This window comes from Balaenoptera borealis (assembly GCF_965194805.1).
Source record: "Balaenoptera borealis genome assembly, chromosome: 10".
NCBI classification, from domain to species: Eukaryota; Metazoa; Chordata; class Mammalia; order Artiodactyla; family Balaenopteridae; genus Balaenoptera; species Balaenoptera borealis.
The window spans coordinates 3551563-3579294 of NC_138874.1; the positions used below are offsets into that span (position 1 = coordinate 3551563).

General features: G+C 42.1%; 1 protein-coding gene and 1 pseudogene across 12 annotated transcripts in view; both read left to right on the forward strand.

Moving 5' to 3' along the window:
• Nucleotides 1-27732, forward strand: part of ANK3 (ankyrin 3) — a 562075-nt gene that overhangs the window by 462837 nt on the left and 71506 nt on the right. For all 11 annotated transcript variants that reach the window (XM_082407428.1, XM_082407432.1, XM_082407425.1 and 8 more), the window contains 2 exons: nt 2305-2490; nt 4365-4463. In XM_082407428.1, coding sequence (XP_082263554.1) covers nt 2305-2490; nt 4365-4463 — 285 coding nt within the window. The remainder of the gene's footprint in view (nt 1-2304; nt 2491-4364; nt 4464-27732) is intronic.
• LOC309604738 (SWI/SNF-related matrix-associated actin-dependent regulator of chromatin subfamily D member 2 pseudogene) lies at nt 4477-7690 on the forward strand (annotated as a pseudogene). Its single transcript has 2 exons — nt 4477-4633; nt 6140-7690. The product of its transcript is annotated as an SWI/SNF-related matrix-associated actin-dependent regulator of chromatin subfamily D member 2 pseudogene (transcript).

Consider the following 27732-nt stretch of genomic DNA (forward strand, 5'->3'; position numbering starts at 1 on the left):
GTCTTTTGCGTTTATATCTTCCTTCTTTTCCACGTCTATCTTCCTTCTTTCGCTAATCAAAATTTTGAAGCATGAGGTAAATGTATTTGTTCACTTACATGGCACAAGCAATTTATTAAGCACCTACTATGTGCCAGACACTCCACAAGGCAGTGAAGTTTCTCAAGGAGCTCCTAGCACATTTCCTTTCGGCTTGCATTTTTCTCTTAAGAATAACCGTACAGAGCAAACCAAACCGTTTAAACTTGGTCTGGAAACAAAATCTAGAGCTGCTAATTTTAGCTGTTAACACCTTAGGGCTGGTGCTTTGTGTCTTTAATTGGGTTGTGCAGGAAGCACATCCTTGTCAGTGCTAATGTCTCAGCTGCAGTTGATTTTCTGGTGCAAGGTAGTTTCCTTTACGTATAGGCCCTGTGGATTGAGAACTTCCTATCAGTGGAAATGGACCCATTTCATTTTGCTGCAGAACAGAAGTGAGCTGTCATTTTTACCCCTCAGGTTTTGCTCAGGTTTTAAAAGTGAGATGCAACGTTAACTCTTAATACACAATTTTCCTTTCACCATTCCATTTTTTAAAATGTATTTTTCTCTTTTTTTTTTTTTCAAAAGTAATATGTTAAATAAATGAGAAAGTACAATAAAAAGCAAAAAGAAGAAAAAGCCACGGTTAATTTTCCCTAGAGATAACATTCTGTTTATTCATCCAGATTTTTTGTCCATGTTCACAATGCACACATTTATCTTAATGAAAATGAGATCATATATTTACACGGTTATGTAGATTCCTTTTCCCATAACATTAAATTACACTCTAAACTTTATGTCCCTAAGTGTAACCTGTGATATCATTTTGATGACGTCCAGGTTGTATCCAGCCTTTCTCTGTTGTCTTACATTTGGTTGCAGGGAATGTCCTTCTGGTTGGTTGCACTAATGCTCATCCTCTTCCTCATTTGGGTCTTCTTGGAAAAGTTGAAAGGAGCAAGTGGAACTTCAGCCAGATCTTGAGGCTTGGAGCATAGATAGAATTCGTGTATGCAGAACAAGGAGGAGGACATTTCAGGGTGCAGCAAATAGCCTGAGTTCAGATGCCAGGGTGGAGATAGTCCGCACGTCCACAGTTAGTAAGGAGAATGGAGATTTATACAAGATTTATACGAGAAGGGCCTGGGCAATACTGTCACTTAGGCGCTTGGGGCCAATATTTTACACATCCTTGAATATAAATGTGCTGATTTGCATTCAGCCAAATAAGTGGTAGGAGTGGTAGGTGTTTTCCAGCAAGGAATACAATGGTGAAAGTGGTCTTTTAGGAAAACCCACAAGACATGAGTATGCAAGTAACTCTGTTTTTTCTTTCTGCCTTATAAGCACTCTTCCATTAGAGCAGCCCTTGATTTGTGCCACAGGGACTACAGATATAAAATATCATGACCCGAATAAAATAATAAGTAACTTACTTGCCAGTTGTCAAGTAAAAATAATTTTGAAATGTTCTTTTGAGTGTGTGATAATGAAAGCATTGCAGAATTAAAATTTGGGAGCCAGTCCTGGGATGTTCTGTTCTGTGTTATCTGTTCTACAGTCAGCAGATCATCCACAAATTAATTAACCACAGTGAAATCTGTAGCTGTCTTCTCTTTGTCAAGTCCCAGGGCCATACAGTGGGAAGACTCAATGTATAGATGTGTGTGTATGTCTGAATTGCCTTTAGTCACATTTTGTATGATCCCTTCTTTCGTTGGTCAGAGAAGCCATGAGTCTTTTCATGTATATCTTTCTTAAAACAGCAGTGAGTATAGTTCATTAATTCACATATACTAATTGAGCACCAGATATACGCTAGGCCACAAGGTACAGTGATGAAGCAGACAGGATATGCTAGGCAACAAGGTACTGGATGAAACAGTTTTAAATTAGCAGTGGAAATGTTTACAGCTTATTTAAATGAACTCCTTTGAAAAATTTGCCTGGATTTAACCCGAGATATAATTGTTTTCGCTGCGATTATTTTATGGATACTGAAATTCTGCCATCTTTTTCTTCTTTAGGTAGGACTTTCGAAATTTACCCACTTTTTCCACAGAAAGAAATCCATAAACTTATTACAAATTTTAAAATTATTTCCTGCTTTGGTATATGTGTAGTTTTAAATTTCTTTCCACATATATGTCTACTTGAGTATGTCAGCTTTAATAACCCTGAACAAAAAATTGACACTTGGTCACTCAGTCACCTTCTTATTTGTTAATTAAGAAGAAAATATCCATAGGGACCAATCTTGACCCATCCATCTATTCGCAGGATGGCTTCACACCGTTGGCAGTAGCTTTGCAACAAGGTCACGATCAAGTAGTGTCACTCCTGCTAGAAAACGACACGAAAGGAAAAGTGCGTCTTCCAGCTCTTCACATCGCTGCCCGGAAAGATGACACGAAAGCTGCCGCCCTGCTGCTGCAGAATGACAACAATGCGGATGTGGAGTCGAAGGTGAGGACTGGGGAAACGAGCCCCTCGTGCAGCATCCTATGTTAGGCACCCAAATGTGAAGAATGCCTGGGCTCCCTTTGGAGCTTATGCCAAACACTTAACTGCACCGAAAGGAATAAAATCAAGCGCCCAAGTCATCCAGCTGAAGGCACGTCCCCCGCCCTTGGCATCTAAAGCTGGGAGGGAACTGTGGGTGCTGCCCTATGTGTGCTAACAGGAGGCCACCTCAAAAGAAATCCATCGATACGTACCCAATAGTGTCCTTCCTTTGAACATATATTTTTAATGTAGTTAACACGTCAGCTCAAACATCAAGGTGAAGAATTACAAAATGCTAGCCACAGTGTGCACAAAATAAACCTTTGGTTGCTATCTAAGACGGTAGGCAATGCACTGAGGTATTGATCAGCTGTGGAAGCCATGCCAGCAGCCAGGGTCCCAGCCAACAACTCCCATTGTCTAGACACTTTCAAGTCTCGGTGAAGGAAATGTGGCATTTGGAATAGGCCATCGTGTAGCCCTTCATTCAGTCTAGCTTTCTTTCTGTGCCTGTTGTGCTTCCATCAGAGCTTTCATCCTCATCACTTAGCTGTCATGAGCTTTCTGCCATCCATTATCACTGACAGCAAACTAACCGTTCATTTTTTCCTCCTCTTTGCTTCCAAATGTGTTAACCTAGATGGTGGTGAATAGAACAACAGAGGTATATATATGTATATACGTGTACATATGATCTATATCTGCATCATCATTTTCCCATTTCTTAGTGCTGCTACCTCATTTCTTTCCCTTCTTCTTTGCATTGCCTTCTGTAGGTTAGATACCTGCTTTATACCCCCGCCCTCAAAGTAGCATGTGCCAGAGAAGATAGTAGTTTGATTACCAGGGCTTTCTGCAGCTGAACCTGGTGTTTGAAAGGAAGTATGAGGAAGCCTTGAAACTTAAGGGTGTTTCAATAGGGTTCTGTGACATGAAGCGTTTTGACACTTGAGAAACTTATCAGCTATACCTAAAGCTGCAGACAACCCTGTCATTCTACTCATCTAGGATTGGTTCTTTAGAGTTCTGCATGACTTACCCTCAGTGGTGTCAGCAAGATGAAAGTTACCTCAGAAGGGGACCCATATGACCCACCCTTGACAAGAGGTCAGTCAGATCGCTAGCATGGCTGAGAAGCTTGCTAACAATTTAGAAATGCATCTAGTTCCTATAAGGTTTAAATCTTTGGGGACTAAGTGAATCGCTGCATGTTTTAGCATTTTTTTAAGGAAGTAAAATGACCTTGGTATGAATAATCCAGAAAAATGGGTTATCGAGTAGGCATTTGCTAATAAAGAGACCAGCTTGTCGATTTCTTTATGAAATGCATTCACCATGATTCAAGACCAATTGTAATAGTACCTCTTCCCCCCAAATTGCTTTCATCATTAAAATTGGCTTTTACTGTTTGTTAATTTGACTCTATATTGAATATATAAAACAAGTTAAATTTTGACAGAGTTTCAATGGACAATTCTATGAATAGTAAAACAGTGGTACTAATCGAACTTTCTTTGAGCTATCAAGATATTTCTTGTCATCCCTATTTTAACTTTTGGAAACATTGGCTTCTGTGTAGTTCTGCTCCTGGATTACTAAAATGGCTCAGTCTCCACCCTTGGCTCCTTCCTGGCTATTCCTCTGCCTGTGAGTTTGGCATCTCTTTGAAATCCTATGAGCAATTGGCACTAACGGAAAGAAACCTAGTACAGAATGGAATGTGGACCGCAGCATATTTTGCTTCCTGGTTTTTATCTGGGCAGAGTTATGGTATTAACATGTCAGACACGGGGCCGGCAGGAATCAGTTGAACGTCTGCTCTGTTTTCTTTCCAGAGTGGCTTCACTCCGCTCCACATAGCTGCTCACTATGGAAATATCAACGTAGCCACGTTGCTGTTAAACCGAGCGGCAGCCGTGGACTTCACTGCACGGGTAAGAGTGCTGCATGCAATCTGATGTGCGCTCCAAGCATTTGAAACGATTCTTAACCCTCCTTCCCCAGCATGAGGAGGAGGTCGAGACAGATGACCTCCAAGGGTCCTCCCAGTCAGTGGAAGCTGTGATGTCTACTTATCCTAGCGCGTTTTCTTGCTTGCATACAGGTGTGCCTATTTCCTAGGAGGAAAAGAAAACCAAGATCGGGGTCGGGAGTAGGGGTGGGTGATAAATATCTAAGTGAACATATAGAAAATGTGATTTAAATAATCATGACTGGAAACTACAAACTGTCCCCCAAGTTGCAATTTCTGAGACTGTAGAAATGGGTCGGATTGGCACTTCACAGTGCTCTAGAAATCAGGGTCTTGATCTTCCAGGTGGGAATGAGTTGGAATGTCTGGATAAGGCCCAAACTTTAGAACCCAAATAATAGAGGCCACCTTTTGCTCTTATCTTCTGTCTCCCTTAAACTTTCAGAATGAGTAACACGATTCTGTAACCTGAGTAAGCTCATAATCATAGGGAAAGGAATTACTGTGTCGTGTGTACTCCTAGACAGCAACTCAGACATGCAGAGTAAAATGGCCCTGAATGTAAACGCTGGTCTAGCTCTAGGCCTGATCGTCCACAACAGCGTCATCAGAAGTAGAAACAAAGTAGGAAGCAGAATAGAGAAGTGGCTGGATGTGGGGACTCAGGATTCAGACGCCCTGGGTTCCAGTTTTGGATTTAACTTTTCTTTCTGTGTCCATCAGTTTCCTCATTGGTAAGATGACGTTAATATGGATTATGAAATTAAATAATAAATGGTGATAAAAAAACATAATATCGGCACTCCTGCACTGGGTCACTGAGAAATAGGAGTGAGCATACCCAGAGTACCTAGCGCCGTGCCTGACACACCAGCACCAGCAGCGCTGTGATTCTGCACATAGCATTTGAAGTATTATTTTTGCTAAACACCTCACTTGTTAGGGGAGAAGTGGCAATAGACCCGATAGAGAGAACAATCATAATACTAGTACTAGCAGTAGTTGTGGCAGCAGTAAAAGTAATACCATCTTTGGGGCTTCCCTGGTGGTGCAGTGGTTGAGAATCTGCCTGCAGGGGACACGGGTTCGAGCCCTGGTCTGGGAAGATCCCACATGCCGCAGAGCAACTAAGCCCGTGAGCCACAACTACTGAGCCTGCGCGTCTGGAGCCTGTGCTCCGCAACAAGAGAGACCGCGATAGTGAAAGGCCCGTGCACCGCGATGAAGAGTGGCCCCCGCTTGCCACAACTAGAGAAAACCCTCGCACAGAAACGAAGACCCAACACAGCCAAAAATAAATAAATAAATAAAAATTAAAAAAAAAATGTAATACCATCTTTGAAGCAGATGCCAAGCTGAGCATTTTTATCTCATTTATTCTTATATCAAGAAAAGTGTTACTTATCCTTGTGTTACAGAAGGGGAAACCAAGGCTTAGAGATAAGAAATAGCTGGTCCAGATCACAGAGCTAGCAAATGAGAAAGGGCAAATTTCAGCCCCAAAGCTCTTCACCCCTCCAGTCTTCCGCCTCCCTCCGCGGATGTTAAGGGCTCATTTTTCTTTTCCTTCTTATAATTCATTAGCTCTATAAAAATTAATACGAACTCAGAATGGGCTAATATAAAAGCTATTTCCAGGGACAGAGCGATGTCGGGCCGCGGCCCTGGGAGCTCCGCCTCTGCCAGCGGGACCCGGCACGCTGCCCGGACCGGCGCTCAGGGGGCCCGGGCCGGCTAGAGGCATGGGGGGCCCCGGGGCCCTGCGGCGCAGTACCAGAGGCCTGGCGGGTCACCAGGGAGCCGGATGCCCATGGCTGGCTTGCAGGTGGGACCCCCTGCAGGCTCCCCATTTGGCACAGCTGCTCCACTTCGACCTGGCATGCCACCCACCATGATGGACCCATTCCGAAAACGCCTGCTTGTGCCCCAGGCCCAGCCCCCCCCTGATGCCTGCCCAGCGCCGGGGGTTAAAGAGGAGGAAGGTGGCAGGTAAAGTTCTACCTCAGCGAATTCGGGAGCTTGTCCCAGAACCTCAGGTGTACATGGATCTCTTGGCTTTTGAGCGGAAGCTGGACCAGACCATTGCTCGAAAGCGGATGGAGATCCAGGAGACCATCAAAAAGCCTCTGACGCAGAAACGCAAGCTGCGGATCTGTATTTCTAATACGTTCGGTCCCAGCAAGGCAGAAGGTGATCGTGCAGGAACCGCAGGGACCCCCGGGACCCGCAGGGGACCAAGTGGCTTCCTGGGAACTCCAAGTAGAGGGAAAACTGCTGGATGATCCTAGGAAACAGAAGAGGAAGTTTTCTTCAGTCTTGAAGAGCCTCGTCGTTGAGCTGGACAAGGAACTGTACGGGCCTGACAACCCCCTGGTGGAGTGGCACCGGATGCCCACCACCCAGGAGACAGGTGGCTTCCAGGTGAAACGGCCTGGAGACCCCAACGTCAAGTGCACCCTCCTGCTCATGCTGGGTCATCAGAGCCTCCCCGGTACAAGTGGGACCCCCGACTGGCGAGGCTGCTGGGGGTGCGCACACAGACGAGGGCTGCCATCATGCAGGCCCTGTGGCTCTACGTCAGACACAACCAGCTGCAGGACGGCCACGAGCGGGAGTACATCAGCTGCAACCGGTACTTCCGCCAGATCTTCAGTTGTGGCCGCCTCCGTTTCTCTGAGATTCCCATGAAGCCAGCCGGATCGCTGCAGCATCCAGACCCCGTTGTCATCAACCATGTCATTGGCGTGGACCCTAGCGACCAGAAGAAGACAGCCTGTTATGACATTGATGCGGAGGTGGATGACCCGCTCAGGGCCCAGAGGAGCAATTTTCTGGCCTCTACCACCAATCAGCAGGAGGTCGCCTCCCTTGATGTCAAGATCCACGAGACCGTTGAGTCCATCAACCAGCTGAAGACCCAGAGGGACTTCATGCTCAGTTTTAGCACTGACCCCCAGGACTTCATCCAGGAATGGCCCCGTTCCCAGCACTGGGACCTCAAGGTCATCACTGATGTGACTGGGAATCCTGAGGAGGAGAGACGAGCTGCTTCCTACCACCAGCCCTGGGCCCAGGAAGCAGTGGGGAGGCACATCTTTGCCAAGGTGCAGCAGCAAAGGCAGGACCTGGAACAGGTGCTGGGAATCCGCCTGACCTAACTGCTCAGGGACCCCTTCCTTTCTTCCCAGCCCTGGAAGGGGACCACCCTCTGGGGCACAGACATGAAGGATAAGGAGGGGGGTGAGGGGTGTCTCCTGTCACTCTCTGCTCCCCAGCTTTAGTCTCATAAGTGTAGTGAGAGGATTCCTCGTTGCTTAGTCTCCAGAGCCTTACTACTTACACGTCGGCTTTAATTGGATTCACAGCAGAGGCCTCCTGTGCCCCCTGCAGGCAGGCCCAAGTAGGACCTGGGGGCTGTGCTTTGACATCGCAAAGACCCCTGGCTTTGCTTGTTTACAGACCCCCTTGGGGCGAGTGTCAGCGCTGGCCCTGGGGAGCTGGGCGAGGAAGAGGGGCACAGCTCACACTCTTCCTAGCCTTTCCAAACCAAAGTTCTTTGCTATTCCTACCAGCCCAGCCTTGCTGCTGCTTTTTTTTCCTTTGGGTATTTGCACTATTCGTGGAGCAGGTTTTTCTATGCAGGAGCCACTTTTTTTTTGTACAGGAGTAAGCTGGGGTTTTTCAGGGAGCCCTACTTGGTGTCTCCTTCCTTATTTTCTTTTCTCAGTCTATGCAAGCGGCTCTGGCCGCCATCGTCTCCTGAGAGGCCAGAGGGCTGCAACCCCAGCTCTTGGGCCCAGGGGTAACGCCTCCTAGAGGGAGGGCACGCTAGTTCTCTGGCTAGCGAGGCCTGAGGCATGGGTGTGTGTGCTGGGGGAGGGCGGGGGAGCGGTGGGGAGGACTGTTGTTCCCCTTTGGAGCTTGGGAAGGAGAGTGGACCTAGGGCTTGGCAAGTGCCTCTTCTGGCAGGTTTGGAAATTTCCAAATAAATCTTTGTTTATTGGTGGCAAAAAAAAAAAAAAAAAAAAAAAAGCTATTTCCTATCCTGTTGTCATCAGCCTGCTAAAAAGCCTTTATCAGTTGAAATGAGGCAGCTCATGTCACTCCAGAGCCATGTTCTTATTGCACTAACAGCATCCTTGGGTTTCAGCAGCATGGCAGACCCGAGGCCTAGTGTGACATTTTGAAGGACAAAGTTAAGTACTTCTTTAAGTCATGTATAAACGGGGCACGCCGATGTGAAAACTGAAACTCGTGTCTGTAAGATGCATTCTTCTGGTTTTATATCTCTAACTCACAGAAAACCTCATTAAGTCACATCTTCTAATTAGGACATTTGGAAAATTCATGTCAGGGTAGTGTTTGAAGTTTTGCCTTTGTGCCATTGTTCAGAAATTTCCTGATGCTGCTGAAGATAAGAAGATTGGGGTAATGTTTAAGCAATTTAAGAGGACAAATTGCAGTATTTTCAGACTCCTTCAAGCAATTCCAAAGCATCCATTTACATTAAAACAATGACTATGGTAATTACAAATGATGCTAATTTATTGATTAAAGATCAGTGGACTCCATGGAAGATAAAAAAACACACACACACACAAAAAAAGGTTCTGAAGAACCTAGGGGCAGGACAGGAATAAAGACGCAGACGTAGAGAATGGATTTGAGAACACAGGGAGGGGAAAGGGTAAGCTGGGATGAAGTGAGAGAGTGGTATGCACATGTATACACTACCCAATGTAAAATAGCTAGCTAGTGGGAAGCAACTGCATAGCACAGGGAGATCAGCTCGGTGCTCTGTGACCACCTAGAGGGGTGGGATAGGGAAGGTGGGAGGGAGACGCAAGAGGGAGGAGATATGGGGATATATGTATACATATAGCTGATGCACTTTGTTATAAAGCAGAAACTAACACACCATTGTAAAGCAATTATACTCCAATAAAGATGTTTAAAAAAAAAAAAGTGTAGACCTCAGACCCACGTTGTTACGTTGTTAACCTTGTCTGAATTACCATATGTGATTTAAAAGTCACATTGTGCTTTTGTTTAAAATATGTTAAAATTCAGACTTTTTGCTGATGTGGAAAAGCATTTTCTCCAGACATTCCTAATTAACGAGGCCTCATAGCATTCTGAACTGAATGCTGCAGTGGAATTTAATCATACTTACTAGGAGGCTTGTACTGTTGCTTACACCCTACAACACATGCTTCCCTCTGTAGTACATGATGGATGGCTTGCAGTTGGATGTCTGAGCAGAACTGGTCTTCATGAAAAGCTTAATCGGAGGCAACTGCTAGTTGCCTCCAGAAACCCACTGTAGGTTGCAAATCTCCAGTAATTTTATTATGTAACAATCCAGCATTTAGCCTTTTGTATTACAGAGACCTCTCCCTTCCCAACTTGAGTGGGGTCCTTCTAGGTCAGAGTTCTCTCAGGGATGTAGCAGGTGAAAGTAAGATGCCCTAGAACACAGATGGAATCAGATTTTGCCTGGTCAAAACAATAAAGGAAGAATCATTAAGCCTCAGTTGCTAAGAACTATCTGCAAAGCATAACCATAAATCATATGCTTCAGGAACTGGGTTGAGATAGAGGTATTGATTAGAAAGTTAGGGGTCAAGTTAAAAAATGACCGCAGCAACCTTTGTCTTAGGGGGGCTGTGATTTCTGCTTCCTGGCTGGGACAGATCATTGAAGAAAGGCGGATACAGTCTTGTAGTTCTTTGTGGGCTGAGGGCGTGACCTCAAGAATAGCTACCTGCTGGGGGTAGGAGTAGGGATGACCCTTCTGGAATCATTTCCTGCATGTAGTGCATGTGCAGATACAAGGCAGAGCCAAACGCGGTGTGACTAAAGGGAGAACACAATAGAATGGATTGCTTTCTATGCTTCTTTGTAGTGCTAGCTAATTTAGGCAGCAAGAGAGCAGATCCTAGCCAGTGGTGAATGTATACCCCCGAGCAGCAGTGATGGTAACTGATTTATAGGATACTTACTTGTTCTATTAACACCTTTCCTTAGATTTTTATTATAATGTGGATTTTGATTTTTGTGTTGTAATTTTGCCATGTTTATGTATTGCATAAGATCTCCTGTCTGACATCTTAAATATTTCCTTTCGGATTATCCAGACCCGTTCAGCCTCAAGGGTCCACTTCAGGGAGTTAATAGAATAGCTGCTGAAGACTGCAGCTCAGTGTCAGCGTGCTTCATTCTCTGAACTGTGTCTGCTGAGATGGCCTTGACACCATCTGAATTTATGCGTGACCCTTGCTCTCTTAGCAAATCATCCTAGCTCTCTTGGGGAAGAGAATGTCACTAAGACACACCAGAGCTGCCCCTGAGTATCATTCCAGTAAGGAGCATTTATGCACTGGAGTAGGTAAAGGCCAAATTATATTATTGGATGCCTGCAAAATGCCTTTCATTGAAGAAGATAGATGACTACTTTGCTGGCTAAGACATTTTTTCATCCAATATAATGGACCACCTAACTTAATCTGCACTCTTGTCATTAACCTTTCTCTTGTAAATTATTATTTAACTTCCCATTTGGGGAAGATAATTGAATAAAATATCCTTCTATTGGTCTTGGTATGTAGTACTTTTTTGTTTTGATCTCTGAAAGGATTATGGATTTATGTGTTTGAGTGCTATACCTCATTTGTTTCCAAAAGGATTTCAGGAGGTTTACAGATTAAAATATACAAAGTAAGACATGTAAGGATAAAATAGAAAAAGTAAATGTTACCAAGCAACTGGAAAGAACCAGTGAATACAAATGGAGAATAAATTGAGGCTTTAAGGGCTTTGATACATATAGTAGAAAAGGAAGCACGGGTTATATAGTTTTTACTTTTTGACAAAGGAAATCTTAGTTATCTATAGAGACAGTTTTGTGTGTGTGTGAAATAATTCAAATGTGATTTTTATATCATGTAAATCATTCTATTAAGAGCGGTGAGTTTCCACAGACATAGAGAACAGACTTGTGGTTGCCAGGTGGGAGTGGGGGAAGGAGAGGGATGGATTGGGAGTTTGGGGTTAGCAGATGCAAACTATTACATTTAAAATGGAAAAACAACAAGGTCCTACCGTATAGCACAGGGAACTATATCCAATCTCCTGGGATAAACCATAATGGAAAAGAATATGAAGAAAGAGTGTATATATGTGTATAACTGAGTCACTTTGCTATACAGCAGAAATCAGCATAACATTGTAAATTAACTATACTTTAATGAAAAAAAAGAAAAAAGAGAACAGTTTCATAGTTGACAGTATCTTTAATAGCTACATTTCAAAAGGTTCAATTCCTACTACCCCATACTGCCTAAATCTCCATCTGTGAAGGCGCCTTGCCCAGGAAGGCTGAGACACTATGGCCCAGGTACTTAGCTGTGTGATGTTCTAATTGTGTGTGATAGAACTTGGCACGTGTGCCACAGGTCTGTGACAAGTTAACATGTCCAACTGGACTGCCTTTCTCAAATAGCAGTTGTTTTGAACAAAGCTTTAGCAGGGGCTCAGCTGCATTTGGAACTCAATTATGTCATAAGAAAGTCTACTTTATCTAAAGTTCTTAGATAAAGGCTACTTTATCTAAAGTTCTTAGATAGAGGCTACTTTATCTAAAGTTCTTTTTGTTAAAGTGAGAGCAGTGGTTTTAGACAGTTGAACTCCTAAACCTGTTGATGGAAATATGCAAGTGTCAGATTTTACATTCTGCCCAAATAAGAGGTGGACATAGGGTCAGCACATGCATAATCAAAACGACGTCCGTGGATAAACATTATCTGGAGATTTCCTTTCTCAGTTAAATTCATTCTAGCAAATATTAAAGAACTTCTCCTGTAAGCTAGACCTGGAGGTTCAGGCTCAAGTAAGCCACTGACCTGACGCTACTAATTTGTTGAGGCCCCCATGTGCTCAACCATACCAAAAAATCTCTCTCTCTTAATTCCCCAAAGCACAACTAAGTCTTGGCTATAGGGCCCAACAAGACTTCTCTAAAAACTTTGGGATTGATGAAGGGAGTTCAGAGCAGAAAGGCAGAGCTTATTACTCAGGCATATAAAGGAATGAAATAGTGCCATTTGCAGAGACATGGATGGACCTAGAGATTGTCATACAGAGTGAAGTAAGTCAGAAAGAGAAAAGCAAATATCATATAATAATCACGTATATGTGGAATCTAGAAAAATGGTACAGATGAACTTATTTGCAAAGCAGAAATAGAGTCACAGACGTAGAGAACAAACTTATGGTTACCGGAGGGAAAGGGTGGGGAGGGATGAAATGGGTGATTGGGATTGACATATATACACTATTATGTATAAAATAGATAACTAATGAGAATCTACTGTATAGCACAGGGAACTCTACTGAGTGCTCTGTGGTGACCTAGATGGAAAGGAAATTTTAAAAAGAGTGGATATATGTATACATGTAAATGATTCACTTTGCTGTACAGCAGAAACTAACACAACATTGTAAAGCAACTATATGCCAGTAAAAATTAATTTTTAAAAATGAGATTAAAAAAAAAATAAGGCAGAGCTGAAGGACCTGTTCTGGATAACCCTGTCCCCAAAGTCCATAGGCTATGACCCCTTCCTCAGGAAAGGGCTCCCTTGTGAGCCCCCTGAAGCCACTGTGTTGGAGAGTCTCTCTTACTTCCCTCAGCGAGAACCCCTTTTACCAACACTACGTCTCTTCTGACCAGAGTCTAAGCCCCTTAACCTAGTCTCTGGTCCCGGAGAGAGGGGGAACCCCGTTTCCTCTACACCTGGGCTCTCTTAATTCAGTAGCCACTAACTACTGAGTACTAACTTTAATTTAGATTAAATGTAAACTTCTATGCCTCATTCCCCAGAACCACACTTCGGGTGCTCAATTTCCACGTGTGACTAGCAGCCATTGTATTAACACTGTACACGTAACATTTCCATCATCACAGAAAGTTCTTTCGAACAAAGCTGAGACACCATGAGTCTCAGGCCTCCTTCCCTTCAGTGTCATAATTATCTCTAAATGCAACTTTCCCCTCCAAGGAAAGTGATGCTTTAAGTAGAAGCAGTTTTACTCCTAATAGACTTGCCCCTTTGGGCTCTAAAAGCAGATTGGTGCCTTTCCCATTATGTAAGCAGAGACCACCATGACCACCAACAACAATAAAACTGAAATCTTCTTCCAAAGAGGACTAAAAATACTTCTGGCAACTTGAACATAGTAATTTCTCCCCAGTTCATGCCATGGAGAGTTCAGAAGTATCAGAAATTGAGGTAGGTCTCAAGAGAGGTCTCCAATTGCCAGAGATTATGCCACAATCACTTCTGTGAGCCCTGTTTTTTAATCTGTGTAGAAGATGCTTGTATCCTGTTCCTCAAAGACGCTTTCTCTGATCCCCTAAAATAGGTCGCTCCCCTCCTTGCCCCAGTGTGTGTGCTCATCGTGCCCTGTTCTTCCTCTCCCGTGGTTGGCCTTGAAACTTAATTCTGTGGGCGTGTTTGTCTTGCACACTGTGTTTATTACCTAAGCCCCTTGCAGCCTGAGATACGTGATTCACCCTCTATCTCCAGCTCCTCACATGGGACATCTTTCCTCACCTGGTAAATATCCTCTTTCCGAATGCTTACCACATTCCTGCCTCTGTGATAATGACTTTAAGATGAACTTCATCTTTTCAATCCTCCAGTGAAGGACTCAGCCATGGAGAATGTGTCTCTTGCCATTTAGATTTTTTAAGAGAGGTAGGCATTTTATTTCAGAGAACCGTTCCTCACGGTACTGTGGGAAGGCAGGACCTGTATTTTTGCTGCCTGGAAGCCCTTGATCTGCCTCCATGAGTGGTACCTTTCACATACTGATGGAGCTGTATTCCATGAAGCCAAAGGGTGATACCATGAAAGCATCCAGGACCTTGCCTGCCGCAGAATAAGTGCTCAGCGGATGCTCATTTTCTTCCTTTCTTCTGTAGGTAAAAATGTGTAGTAATCATGATATAAAATAGTCGTGATTTGAGTATTTAGTAAGTTCCAGCTTCTTTGTTAAGCACTGTGCGTGCATTAGCTGAACAGTCCTATTCAGGCTAAAGTAGAGGTGTCGTGAAATACACCTCACACACCCTGTGCTTCACCTCCCCTGCAGGACTTTGAGTTCCTCAAGGAAACTACGTGTTATTACACATTTTGGGATCCCTGGAGTGTAACCCAGTACCTAGCACTGGGAAGGACTCGATATATATTTGTTGAATTCAAGAGTGAGTCAACAAATAACTTCCAGGTCTCCTTATCCACTATTCCTGGGCACCCAGTACCTATTCAAACCTGCTTTCCCCAAGCCCCAGTCCTCTCCCTGGTCTCTCAGAATTTCAGGCTGAGCTTCACTTGGTGTTAGGGACCCACTTCCCAAACTGATGGGAGCTGCATTAAGGGGGATGGGAAATCCATAGGATTCTAATAGAGGGGTATAGGCAAGTGCACCAAACCCGAGTATTGAATGTCAGACACTGAGAGGCAAGTTGATTTGAGCAGCCGAGAGTCTTGTGATTCAGCAGTGCAGTTGACCTTGGAAGACACGCCTAGAACAAAGGGCCAGTCACCAAGGTCTGCTGCCAGGCTTTGTTCAGTTAAGGGTGTTTGAAGCAGAGCCTCCGTTCCTGAGCTGTCAAAGCCCAATCAAGGCCACCACCAGCCAGTGCTAGGAAGGACATCAGCCACTTGAACGTGGAGAAGAGGTGCACATCGCTTCAGCAGGAGGGTGACTTCTGTAATGTTTTTATAAGGGTCCAGGGCTTCTGGAGACGCTACTGTAGTTTGTGTGGCGATGCCATTGCAAATACATTTAAAAAAATATATTTTCCCTGCATTATACAATTTATTTTTTAAATAAAATACAATAAAGCAAAAGAAAGAAAAGAAAAACCGCCCATAAGAGTCCTATTTTGTTAACGTTTAGATGTCTGTCCTTATAAAGCCCAAACACACACACACACACACACACACACACATTCATTTTTATTGATACGTATTTTCAAATATAAAATAAATTATGTTTATCTCCTAGTATAGGTTCAACAGCATTAAAGACATTTTTAATGGGTTATGTAAACCTCCTTTGGAAGGAAAATGGAGATTTGGGAGCATTTAGCAAAGGAATGTGAGTTCTGGAAAAGTCGCAGTGCGACTACTGCAGTAACCATATTCTTGTTGCCATGGTGATATTAACACCTCAGGAAGAACAAAACCAGTAAGTAAGCAGAGGGCAGAGTGGTGGGAGATAGACCTTTTCTAGAGAATTGCTTCATGCATGCCATGTAATCTTGTTCCTGCCTTTTTCATTTAATCCCCTGAATGCCACATCAAAGGAGAATCTCCTATGTAATTTTTTAAAGGAATGTTTTTGTCTTAAACCCATTAGTACATTGGAGCTTATTAACATCCTACCCTGTGGTATGGGATCTGTGTTGTTGTCGTCTGAAGAGCTGAAGTTTCTAAGCTGTAGCAGCCTAGGATGAGGAGGAAAGTCCTCAGATACCAGCTGGAGCCCTGGCTCTCATCCTGGCTGTGTCATCAGTCACTGATGTGGTCCAGGGTCCATGATGAAGAGGCTCTTCATCATGTAGGCTGCATTTTTCTTATTAGCCAGGTAGGAGAGAGATCAATCAACCACAAACCCTCCCCTTCTGCCTGACCACCTTATCTGACAGGGATGGAGGCCTTTGGCAGAAGAGAGTAGGTATAGTACAGTGTCAAAGCAAACAGCAAGGCAGTCAGACTGCTGGAGTTCCACACTGGTACTGTGGCTTACTTTGTGTGCTCCTGGGCAAGTTATTCATGCTTCTTCAGCTTTGTCATCCATAAAATGGGTCCAACAATAGTACCAAATGCATAGCGTCATTGTGACCGCACGAAATAATCTATATAAATTGCTTAGCACATGGGCCAGGGTCCTAGCCATGATTGTGCTGGTGGTGGTGATTAATGCTTACATCTGGGAGGAGACCCATCAGTGTAAGACACATTCACCTGTCAAGCGTGACACATGTCAAGCAAGTGACATCATGTCAGCTCTCTAGAGTACTTCTGGAGTTAGTCAGAAATGTTGCGTCCCAGAATGTTTGAGTTACAGTGTTTGCATCGTGTCTGTCAGCATGAGAAGGTCAGCCTTTACCAAACGATTAATATGACATTGTTTGAGACAGTAAGAACGCCAGTAAAAAAAAAAAATCATAGAAATTGGAAGGTACCTATTTCCCTTTGTTTCACTTTTCCTCTTTGAATATATGCCCTGCTTCCTGCAGTGCTGTAGAATTGTTGCTCTGAGAACATGTTTAAATGACCCAAATAAATCCTGTTTTGAAATTCTGTGAAATAAAGTTCTATTAAGGTAGGAGTTGGCAGTGCTCGCTCTATTCATTTGCACTTTAAAAGGGAATAATTCATTCGCTGTAGAATTTTCATTTCCTCCACTGTGCCCCTCCGCTGAACATTCGGACCATTGTTCACACTCCCTGTTGTCAGAAGGTGCACTTGGATGAGCTCAGATGCACCCTGGTCCCCTCCTGGGCAAAGTAGTTCTTTCATGAGAAAATCTTGCTCTTCTTCCTCTGGTGGTTTGAAGCATATACAGGAAGGGCGAAGGGGCACCTAGAGCGAAGCGTTTAGGACTTTGAAGAACCAAACGTTGCCAAGAGGTGAACTGGGGACACATGTGCGATCCTTTATTAGCTGTCTCACAAATCGAAGCAGTAGGTTCCAAGAAAACAAGTTCAGGTAGGAGATCAGCATGGACTATCATAGTTGGAAAAAAAATTGAAAAGCTAAGCTGTGACGGACATAAAAGGATTAGAGTCAGCTCCAGGAAGTGGAGACTGAGGCCCATTTGCACGTGTGAAATGAGGCTGGAGATGAATGGCGAGTCCAAGCCTGCGGGAAGGGACTCCCCGAACCCCTGGCTGGGCTGAGGGCACTGGCCTGGATCCTGCAGGTAGAAGGGAGTAATTGCAGTGTTTTTGGTTTGTTTGTTTGTTTTTGAGATAATTGGCATGATACATTGTGTAAGTTTGAGGTATACAGTGTGTTGGTTTGATACATTTGTATATTGCAATATGATTACTACAGTTTTTGTTAGCTAATAACTCTAACATATATAATTATCATTTCTTTTTTGGGGTGAGAACAGTTAAGATCTAGTCTCTTAGCAACTTTGAAGTTGATAATACAGTATTGTTGACTGTAATCACTATGCTGTACATTAGACCTCCACAACTTATTTATCTACTGTTTGCAAGTTTATACCCCTAAACGACATCTCCCCAACTCATCCACCACCCCGCAGCCCCTGGTCACCGCCATTCAACTCTCTGTTCTTACAGGTCTTTAAATGGAGAAGTGGAGTGATGGTTGGCATGTAATGGGGCAGGGCTGGGATGGCTAAACCCCCTTCAGTGCGTGGGATATCCACATGCCAGTGACAGTGTCCCAACCAGAATGCCAGCGGAGCCAGTGGTGCCCCCTGAGACAGCATTGCTGGGTTGATCATCTCTTTACAGCCAAGAGATGGAGAGATGGGAATGTCTCCAGATGGGAAAGCAGGGCCCGGCAGTTCGTGCTCACTCTGGGACTTCTCTGCAGAGGGCATCAAGCTTCCCCCATGATGCACCCCCTCAGAGTTGGTTGGACTGGGAGACCCTGAGGGTCCTTTCCGCTCTTACTACTGAGGCTTTGAAATAGGAGGTGGAAAAAACTTATCCAAAATTCGAACTAATTTAGGAAATGGCTTTCATTTATTGCTACGCACTCTAGTAAGTTTCCTGTACATTATTTCATTTATTCATCACAGTCATCCCGTGAGATGTGGGCATGAGTTCCATCTTACACCAGGAAGCAAGGAGTTAAATAACTTAAACTGTACGGCTTCAAGGTGGCAGAGCTTGAGCTAAGAACAGCAAAGTAAATAAGTCAAGTAAAATAAGACAATAAAAACAATCAAGTAAAATAAACTACATTCAGACTGTGTAGTTCATAATATTCTAACATCAGAGGGAGTGTGTACCGGGCTTTGGACCTAATCCAGGGTCATCCCAGGAAAACCAGAACTGCCAGTAGCCTCTCTTCGACCAGCTGGCTATTTGTTTGCTGCCTGCACCAGTTGCAAAATGAATTAAATACATTTTTTAAGATTTTAAAGGTTGTTTTTTTTTTAACTTCCTACAAAATCCCATCACACATTTAAGGACGTTTTGATTGAAAGATTAGCAAACTTAAAAAAACTGACAAATGATCAAATTCATTCTAAAAGATAATGCATTCATATTTCCACTACATTTTATTTATTATCTCTATCAGTTCTGCATTTTTGAATCCCTAATGATCATGCTTTGAAATGGACTCTTGATATTTAGAAACGTAATGGCTTTATGACAAAAAGGTATCATGTACGTTTTCTGGTAAGAAATACAAGGCAGGCTTGTCCAAGGAGCACGTCCCTCTGAGTCTGAAAATGAAAAACCATTTTTTCATAGCCTCCAAGTCAGGACCTTGCAGCCAGTTTTCCCTAGCTGGCCAGCATCTTCCTATTCCCCTGGACCTGGGATTCAGTGCTTCAGGGATGGGGCCTCGCAATCTGTGTTTTTTAAACAAGTTCCTCAGGTGATTCTTCTGATCGAGCATATTAGAAAACATTGACTGAGGCCGTGCTATGAAAATCTTTTCTTTATATAAATTGTCTAAAGTTGAGTCACAGAAATCGCAATAATTTTTTTGCTTGTAAAAACTACCTTTATGTTTATAAGCCCATAATAATATAACCTTGAATTTACAGCATATTTACAGCTTACAGCAGCGGTCCCCAACCTTTTTGGCACCAGGGACTGGTTTCGTGGAAGAGAGTTTTTCCACGGACTGGGGGACGGGGAGGGGGGGTATGGTTTCAGAATGATTCAAGAGCATTACATTTATTGTGCACTTTATTTCTATTATTATTACATCAGCTCCACCTCAGATCATCAGGCATCAGATCCCGGGGGCTGGGGACCCCTGGCTTACAGAATACTTTCATGTACGGTGCATCATTTGAGACCCACAAGAATAGATAGTTTTACAGATGAGAACTGAGATCCCAAGAAGTCCTTTGTCCCAGATCCTACTGAGGGTAAGACGGAAGAACAAGGATGTGAATCCAGACCTTCTAACGCATTTTTTATGCCTCAGTGTGTGACCATCAGCCCCCAGCAGCAGTGCCAGATGGAAGCTGAGGCTGGGATGTTGGCCCCTGGGTAGCTGTGGTCTTCCTGGTCCCTGGGGGAGCGCCATCTCCTTAGAACAAGTACACTGCACACAGATAAAGCCATTTGCCCTAGACTGGCTTTACTTCTTTCCAAACCATCTTTCTTTAGAAACTTCAAAGACATTATTTTCATTTTTGACATGTTTGAAACTTCAGCAAGGATCTAATTTATTGGAAGGCCAAATGAAGGTAGGATACTTGAGAAACTAACAGTTTCAAGTTCACCGACTTCTCCAAAGCCTGAAAGAATGATTTATCTTCTGGAGGGGAAAGAAAAGTATTCAACACAGAGATTAATTTAGTTTCAGATTTATTAGAAATGATATGAGTGTGGAAAATTTATAACTATAAACCGCCTTCATTTTTTTGTTTTTAAGAAATTTTACTAGTAGACTTAGAAAAAAAGATAGACTGTTATTAAAGTTACAGCATTCCTTAGAAAGATTACAGGAAATCTAATATCATTAGATTAACTCATTTTAAATAATTAAACTTTTTTTAAATTTAATTTTTTTTTTTTATCCAGCAGGTTCCTATTAGTTATCTATTTTATACATATTAGTGTATACATGTCAATCCCAATCTCCCAGTTCATCCCACCACCACCCGCCCCCTCCGCCACTTTCCCCCCTTGGTGTCCATAGGTTTGTTCTCTACATCTGTGTCTCTATTTCTGCCTTGCAAACCGGTTCGTCTGTACCGTTTTTCTAGGTTCCACATATATGCGTTAATATACAATATTTGTTTTTCTCTTTCTGACTTACTTCACTCTGTATGACAGTCTCTAGGTCCATCCACGTCTCTACAAATGACAATAATTAAACATTTAAAAACAACTTTCCTCAATATATAGAAAGCAGTTTACTACTTGGTAAATGAATTTTTAATGCCCCTTTTGGTTCCATTGCTATCTCTATTTATAAACACTTCCAGCTGGGAAGGGCTTTCTTTACTGTAACACAGAGAGCAGGCTTCTTTTGAATCAGCACTGATAGTGACATCTTTAAAGAAATATGAAAGCCATGATTTCTTATTTAAAGTGTCAGAATTGAACTAGCCACTCTTTAGATGATGAATATTTTTATAGCTTTGAGATACGCTGTTTCCTTTTGGTTGGAAATTGTCCGCAGGCAGCATTTTCAGTTAGGGACAGTGCTACTTGGGTTCGTTCAGAGCTAGAGCTGGTGTTTGCCCAAGCTGGAAGAGACTCACTATCTGGATATATTTCTCCTATTCGACCCACTGGAAAGAGCCAGAACAGCTTTTGGAATCACAACTCAGGTTCAAATCCCAACTCTGGCAATTTTTAGCTCTGGGACCTGTAGCTCCTTTCAGCTTCATTTTGCTCCCCTGTGAATTTGAGTTAATAGCATCTATTTCATGGGTTGCTGTGGAGATTAAATGAGGTGATGTATGTCTCTTTGGGCCTGCACAAAGTAAGAGCCTAATAATTGGTAGAGACTTTGTTTTTTGTTTTTGTTTTTTCATTTTAATGAAACAAAATTCATTCTCATGTAAAATGAAGAGTTGCTTGGTCTAAATCAGTAGTTATCACTTTTTTAGCAGAACTCTTTTTTTTTTTCCTAAAAAATTATTACAAGATCAAAAGGTAGTTACTATTTCAATCCTCAATGGCTAACAATTTCTCATTGTTTATGGAATTATGGAAACCCTGAAATGTATACTGAAAAAAAATATTTTGGGAGCATATATTGAACTCCCATTGGGATGGCTACCAACCAAAAAAAAAAAAGGAGGAAAGAGGGGGAGAGAGAGAGGAAGGAAGGAAGAAAGAAAGAAAATAACAGTTGGCAAAGACATGGAGAAATTGGATCCCTTGTGCTCTGTGGGAAAGTAAAATGGTATTATAGCTGCTGTGGAAAAAAGTATAGAGGTTCCTCAAAAGGTTAGGTATAGAGTTACCATATGATCCAGCATTCCACTTCCGAGTATATATATACAAAAGAATTGAAAGCAGAATCTCAAAGAAATATTTGTATACCCATGTTCATAGCAGCATTATTCACAATAGCCAAAATGTGGAAGCAACCAAAGTGTCCATTGACAGACGAATGAATAAACTATATGTTGTGTATACATATGTACAATGAAATATTATTCAGCCTTAAAAAGGTAGGAAATCCTGACATATGCTACAATGTGGATGAACCTAGGATGATAGCTAAGTGAAATAAGTCAGTCACAAAAAGACGAACACTGTGTCATTCCATGTATATGAGGTAACTAGAGTAGCCAAGTTTAGAGAGATAGAAAGTAGAATGATGGTTGCCATGGCCTAGGGAAGAGAGGGATGGGGAGATATGTAATGAGTACAGAGTTTCAGTGTTGCAGGATGAAAAGAGTTCTGGAGGTTGGTTATACAACAGTATGAATATACTTAACACGACTTAACTGTACATTTAAAAGGGGTTAGAGATAGAAATTTCATGTTATATGTATTTTACTACATTAATTTTTTTTCTTTTAAACCATATATTGGAGATGTAAAGATAGCTCCAAAACCCAATGAGCTGTAACATCCAGTGATGCAAAGGGAGAAGGGGAGTTTGTGATGGAGGGGAGAGGTCCAAGACCAGCTTCAGTCCCACTTTTCCTGCCCCCCTGGTGACAGCTGGGATTGTGTATATGACTGAGAGTGTGGAGAAGGAGGAGGAGGTGTGGAATATTTACTCTAAAGATACTCTGTCTTCCCCCACTGCTAAATCACTTGGGGAACTGGAGGGAGACCTGGCAGTGCCTGATCTAAATTGTTGATGAGCCATCATCTGTTAATCCAAATGAAAGCCCCTGACAGTATTAACAATACACAGCCTCATATTATCCTTGGAAGAAAATAAATCACTTGCGGTTTTCAGAGCAGAACAGAGCCAAACACTCAGAGCATGATTTCACAACAGACATCCAATATCCAAGCATTTGCTGCTACTTCCTGGGGGGCCCAGCAATGTGTGGCGTCTAATTGGATGGGGTTTGGTTGGTCTCTCTGGGAAGGGAGGGGGGTTGAGGAAATGTCAGTGACATCAGTATCTTCAGTGTCAGTCTCAGCAAGACCTATGTGGGCTTAATCTCCTTATCGAAAAAGCACAGAGACAGAAAAGTTGGTGTAGAATGAGCGAGCAGTTAAGAAAACTAGAGAAGAGAAAAAGACTTTGTCCGGAGAGGCTATTTCATTTCATTAGAGCTTGATGAAGTAAGAGGAAAATAGACTTTGACTAACAACGGTGGTCATCTTGTAATGATGGCTGAAGTATAAGGGAAGTTTCTGAGTGTATTTATACTCGTATTATTAATAATAAGCCATCTAAGATTGGATTTTGTTGTTGTTGTTAGAAAACCCCTACTTATGTGTCAGACTGTGAAGGCTGGGGTCTTTTCTTACCTTATATTCCATCATTTGAAATATTCCTGGGTATATCCTTGAAATCTCAAATCCTAATCATTGAAAGAATCATTTCTTTTCATGTGTTTTATGGATTTTTTTTTAAATTAAAAAGTTATTGAAGTATAGGTGATTTACAATGTTGTGTTAATTTCTTCTGTACAACAAAGTGACTCAGTTGAGCATATATATATATATATATATATATATATAATTTTTCATACTCTTTTCCATTATGGTTATCACAGGATATTGAATATAGTTCCCTGTGCTATACAGTAGGACCTTGTTGTTTATCCATCCTATATAATAGTTTGCGTCTGCTAATCCCAAACTCCCATTCCTTCTCTCCCCTACCCCACTACCCCTTGTTTTATGGATTTCTTAAGGCATTAAAAAGTCAGGCATTCTCATAAAAAGCAAGGAGGTACTGATACATACTACAACATGGATGAACCTTGAAAACATTATGATAAGTGAAAGAAGCCAGACACAAAAGGTCACATGTTGTATGATTCCATTTGTATGAAGTGTTCAGAATAGGCAAATCCACAGAGACAGAAAGTAGATCAGTGGTTGCCAGGGGCTGGCGGGACAGAAAAATAGGAAGTGACTGCTTAATGGTAGGGGGTTTCTTTTGGTGATAGTTAAAAAATACAATCAACTGAGTAAACTTGAAGATCGAATTGCCTTTATTCAACAACGATTCATGAATTGGGCAGCATCCCATCTAGCAACGAGAAAGGAACTCTGAGGAGCTATACAAAATAAAAGACTTTATAGGCAGAATGGGAGTGGAAAAAAGATGTTTCTAGCAAAGAGTGGATTATTCCAGGCAAGGTCACCTTCCTCTGGGGGAAGGCCAGGGTCTGTCAGACAGATTACCTCACTTGCGCTGACCAGGTAATTCCAGATTGACTGGTTCAAGGTCACGTTCCTGGGAGAGCTGAACTACCGTTAGGTTAGGTATCTAGTCTTGGTGGGGCTTAGCACATGGGATTCTGTTTGGGGCCTGTTGTTTCTTTTTTTTAACAGGATGATGAAAGAGTTCTAAATAGATACTGTGGTTGCACAACTTTGTGAACATACTAAAAAACCACTGAATCGCACACTTTAAAATGGTCGATTTTATGATATGTGACATATCTCAATAAACCTATTATAAAAATAAAGTATCCAAGAAGACTTGCCGTGGTCAGGGAGGAAGAAATTGTCCTCTACTGTTCTAGGTTCTTCTGGCTGGATTAAGAATTAAGTTGACATGAGGCAGATAAACAGGACAAAATCAAACAAAAGTTTAATAACATGTATACATGGAAGAGACCAGGAAAACTGAGATACTTGCCAAATGGCTGAAATTCTCACCTTAAATATCAACTTTTTTTTTTTTTTTCTTAAATATCATCTTAAGACAAAAGAGGAAGCTGGGGGTAGTGGTTTGGGACTTGAGAGGGGTGGCAGGCAATTCACGTGGAGATGAAAAAGCAAGCATTTGGGAAACAAGTGTTTGCTGGGCCAGGCACAGAAAACAGGACCCAGAGTGGATTCTGATGTCTAGGCCCTGCTGAGTCCCCACCACCACATCTAGCCCATCTTCTTTGCAGATATGTCTGGTGATAGCTCTATCCCAGGACCAGGCCCTCTATCTACCGTCTTTTAGGCAGTTAGGGGGAAGGTCAAAGGTTCTTCCTGAGTCTTCTGGGCCTTGATTGTTTGCAGCTTGAAATAATCTGCATGTCAAAGAGCCACATTTTGGGGTGGCAAATTCTATTCCCCTCCACATTGGAAAACCAAAAAAATTTACAGGAGAAAAGTGTTCTTATACTCTTAAGGAAATAGAGAACAGAACAGAAATTAAGTAGGAAACAGAAATTCAATTCCATATTTTTCTACATTGTATCAAAATCTATATTAAATATCATAATTCTATATAATATTTAATTATGTAAGTCTATATTAAATATAAAAATCTATATTAAATATTATAATAATATCTATATTAAATATTATTTATCATTTATTGAGTGCCTGCTCTGTGCCTGGAGATAAGCAGATATGACCTTGGAGAGGAAGGAAAAATAATTTTCCTCTACCCTGTTAGGTTTAGCTCTTGGGGTTCTGCAAATTAAATGGAAAAAAAGAGAGGTTAACAGGAGAAAGGTTTATATTTGCACACTGAAGCCTTCATAGAAAAGAAGTGAAAACTCAAAGGGCCAGTTAAACCCTGGAGGCTTATATGCCATTTTAACAATGGGTGATAAATTTGTAGGAAAGGGACAGGAAAGGGGGTTTGAGCTTCTAGGGGTGGTAAATTGTGGGAAGGTACATATATGCAGGGCAGGGGAGTGGATGGAGGGGGCAGGGCGGGGGGGGGGGTGCGGGGCAGGGAGGGCTAATGAAAGAAAAGCGTAGTTTAGTTAGAAAGCTTTGTTGTGCCGATGAAACTCAAGCCTTCTCCATTGATGAAGAGGCATCTTTCTCTTCCTGGCAAGGGAGAGGAGACACCTTTACTAAGGGGAATCTATGCCCTGTTTTTAGACAGAGAGCAGAACAGAGCTCTCAGAACAGTCCTTATGCCAAAGTGGCATATTTTGGGGTGGCCTGCACTGGTCTCCTTCAACTTCTCCTTTCAGAAGCTAAAAGACTTCTCAAAAGATACATCTCTATGGGGGGAGCAAGGATGCTGGCAAGCCTTGCTTAAATGTCTTTCTGGTGCTTTCTCTGTGAACCATTTGTTGATACTAGTCATTCTCCTGTTGCTGCTTACACTAGGGATAGGGATGAAATATAAGAGAACAGAACGAGAAAAAAACATGCAAATCTTAAAATGTGTGTGTTTTAAATGCAAATCATTAACACATTGAAATGTTCATCTTCTGATATCTTGTTTTGCCACGTTGAATTTTTTTAATCAGAGTAGTCATTTAGGGGTAAAAATTAGTACAAATGGGAAGAATTAGCGGAAGATACCAGATTCCCTCTCACCTTAACATTTGATTATTTTAGAATTTGTCTTCAATTGAGACCATATCAAGGAACGAAACTAAAAGAGTCATTGTCACTTACTATGTAGAAGATTTTGCGTGATACCATCCACTTACTCTTTCACTTAGTGATAACCACCCCTGACATTTTTTAAGAAAAAGAAAGATGAGGGATTAGAACAGATCAGTAATCAACTGCCCTTTATATACTTAAATGGAATGAAAAGTCTGCTATTTATCACAGTACAGTAGCAAATGGCACTGAGTTCACTTTGGGGAGTTAAAAAAGTGATCTTGCTTTGTTGATTATCTCAGAAGGGAACCTGGCTGGTTTTTCAGTGAGAATTGAGAGGGAAGAAATAGGCCAGCAATTCCACCATTTCCCAGCAGAGGTAGCTGTTTCTTCCAGGTCCCTGTTTTTCAAAGTATGGCACTCACGTGTTTTCATCACATTCTGTCACATATCATGTTATGTACCACATGAATCGATCATGTTCTCTCAGCCACGGGCCTTCTGAGGTTTCACAGACTTAGCTGTGCTAAGCCCACACTTCTATAACACCTTAGCCTCCATCCTGCGAACTGCTGACTTTAGCACCTTCTTAGAGTTCACCAATTACTTCAGATCTGCATGTCTTTTCTACCCAAACTATTTCATAATGTCATTGTGAGATGCAGTCACTTCATCCATTTTAAATGTCTATATGGTAAACAATAAAGAATAGAAATAAGTGATACTTGTGTTGTTTGCTAGATGCCAAGCACCATTCTTAAGACTGTGTGCTAATTAACTAATTTAATGCTCATGACGATTCTGTAGTATAGATATTATCATTAGCCTAATTTTGCAGATACAGAGAAATTAAATAACTTGCCTAAGTTTATGCAGCTGGTGTGGAACAGGCCTGGGATTTGAACCTAAGCAGTCTGCCTCTAGAATATTAGCTCTCGACTCCTGCAGGACCTGACCACAATACACTCTATCTCTCAGTACACTGTGAGGTACTCCAGAAATGCTCTAATAGGAAGGATTGTTTATATGTTTGCACTACTTAGAAATGCAGAGGCAGCATGGTCTAGTCTAGCAAAGGAACCATGAACTTTGGAGTCAAATTTATGGCAGCTTTGTGACTTTTGACAAGTTATTTTGATTTGTTTGAGTTTTACTCTCCTCATCTGTAACATAAAGAAAAAAAATAGATAGTACCCCTTATTAGGGTTGTTGCGTGGGTTAAATGAGATAAGAGATATGGAATACCTATGAGTTTCCTTTCTCTTTTTCACATGAATTAATCTCATCTCTCCCCTTGGCAGTCCTGTGATGGAGGCACTGGAGGTATTATGTCCATTATACAGATGAGAATATAAGTTCATAGAGGCGTGGTTTGATATATTTCACTATTTTGAGATAATTCCCTACCATGATCTCTTCAAATATTTCTTCTGCCCTATTTTCTCTGTTTTCCTTATGCATCTCCAATCGGCTGTTTCATATCATCCCACAGCTCTTGGGTGCTCTGTTCTTTCTTTCCATTCTTTTTTTTTTTTTC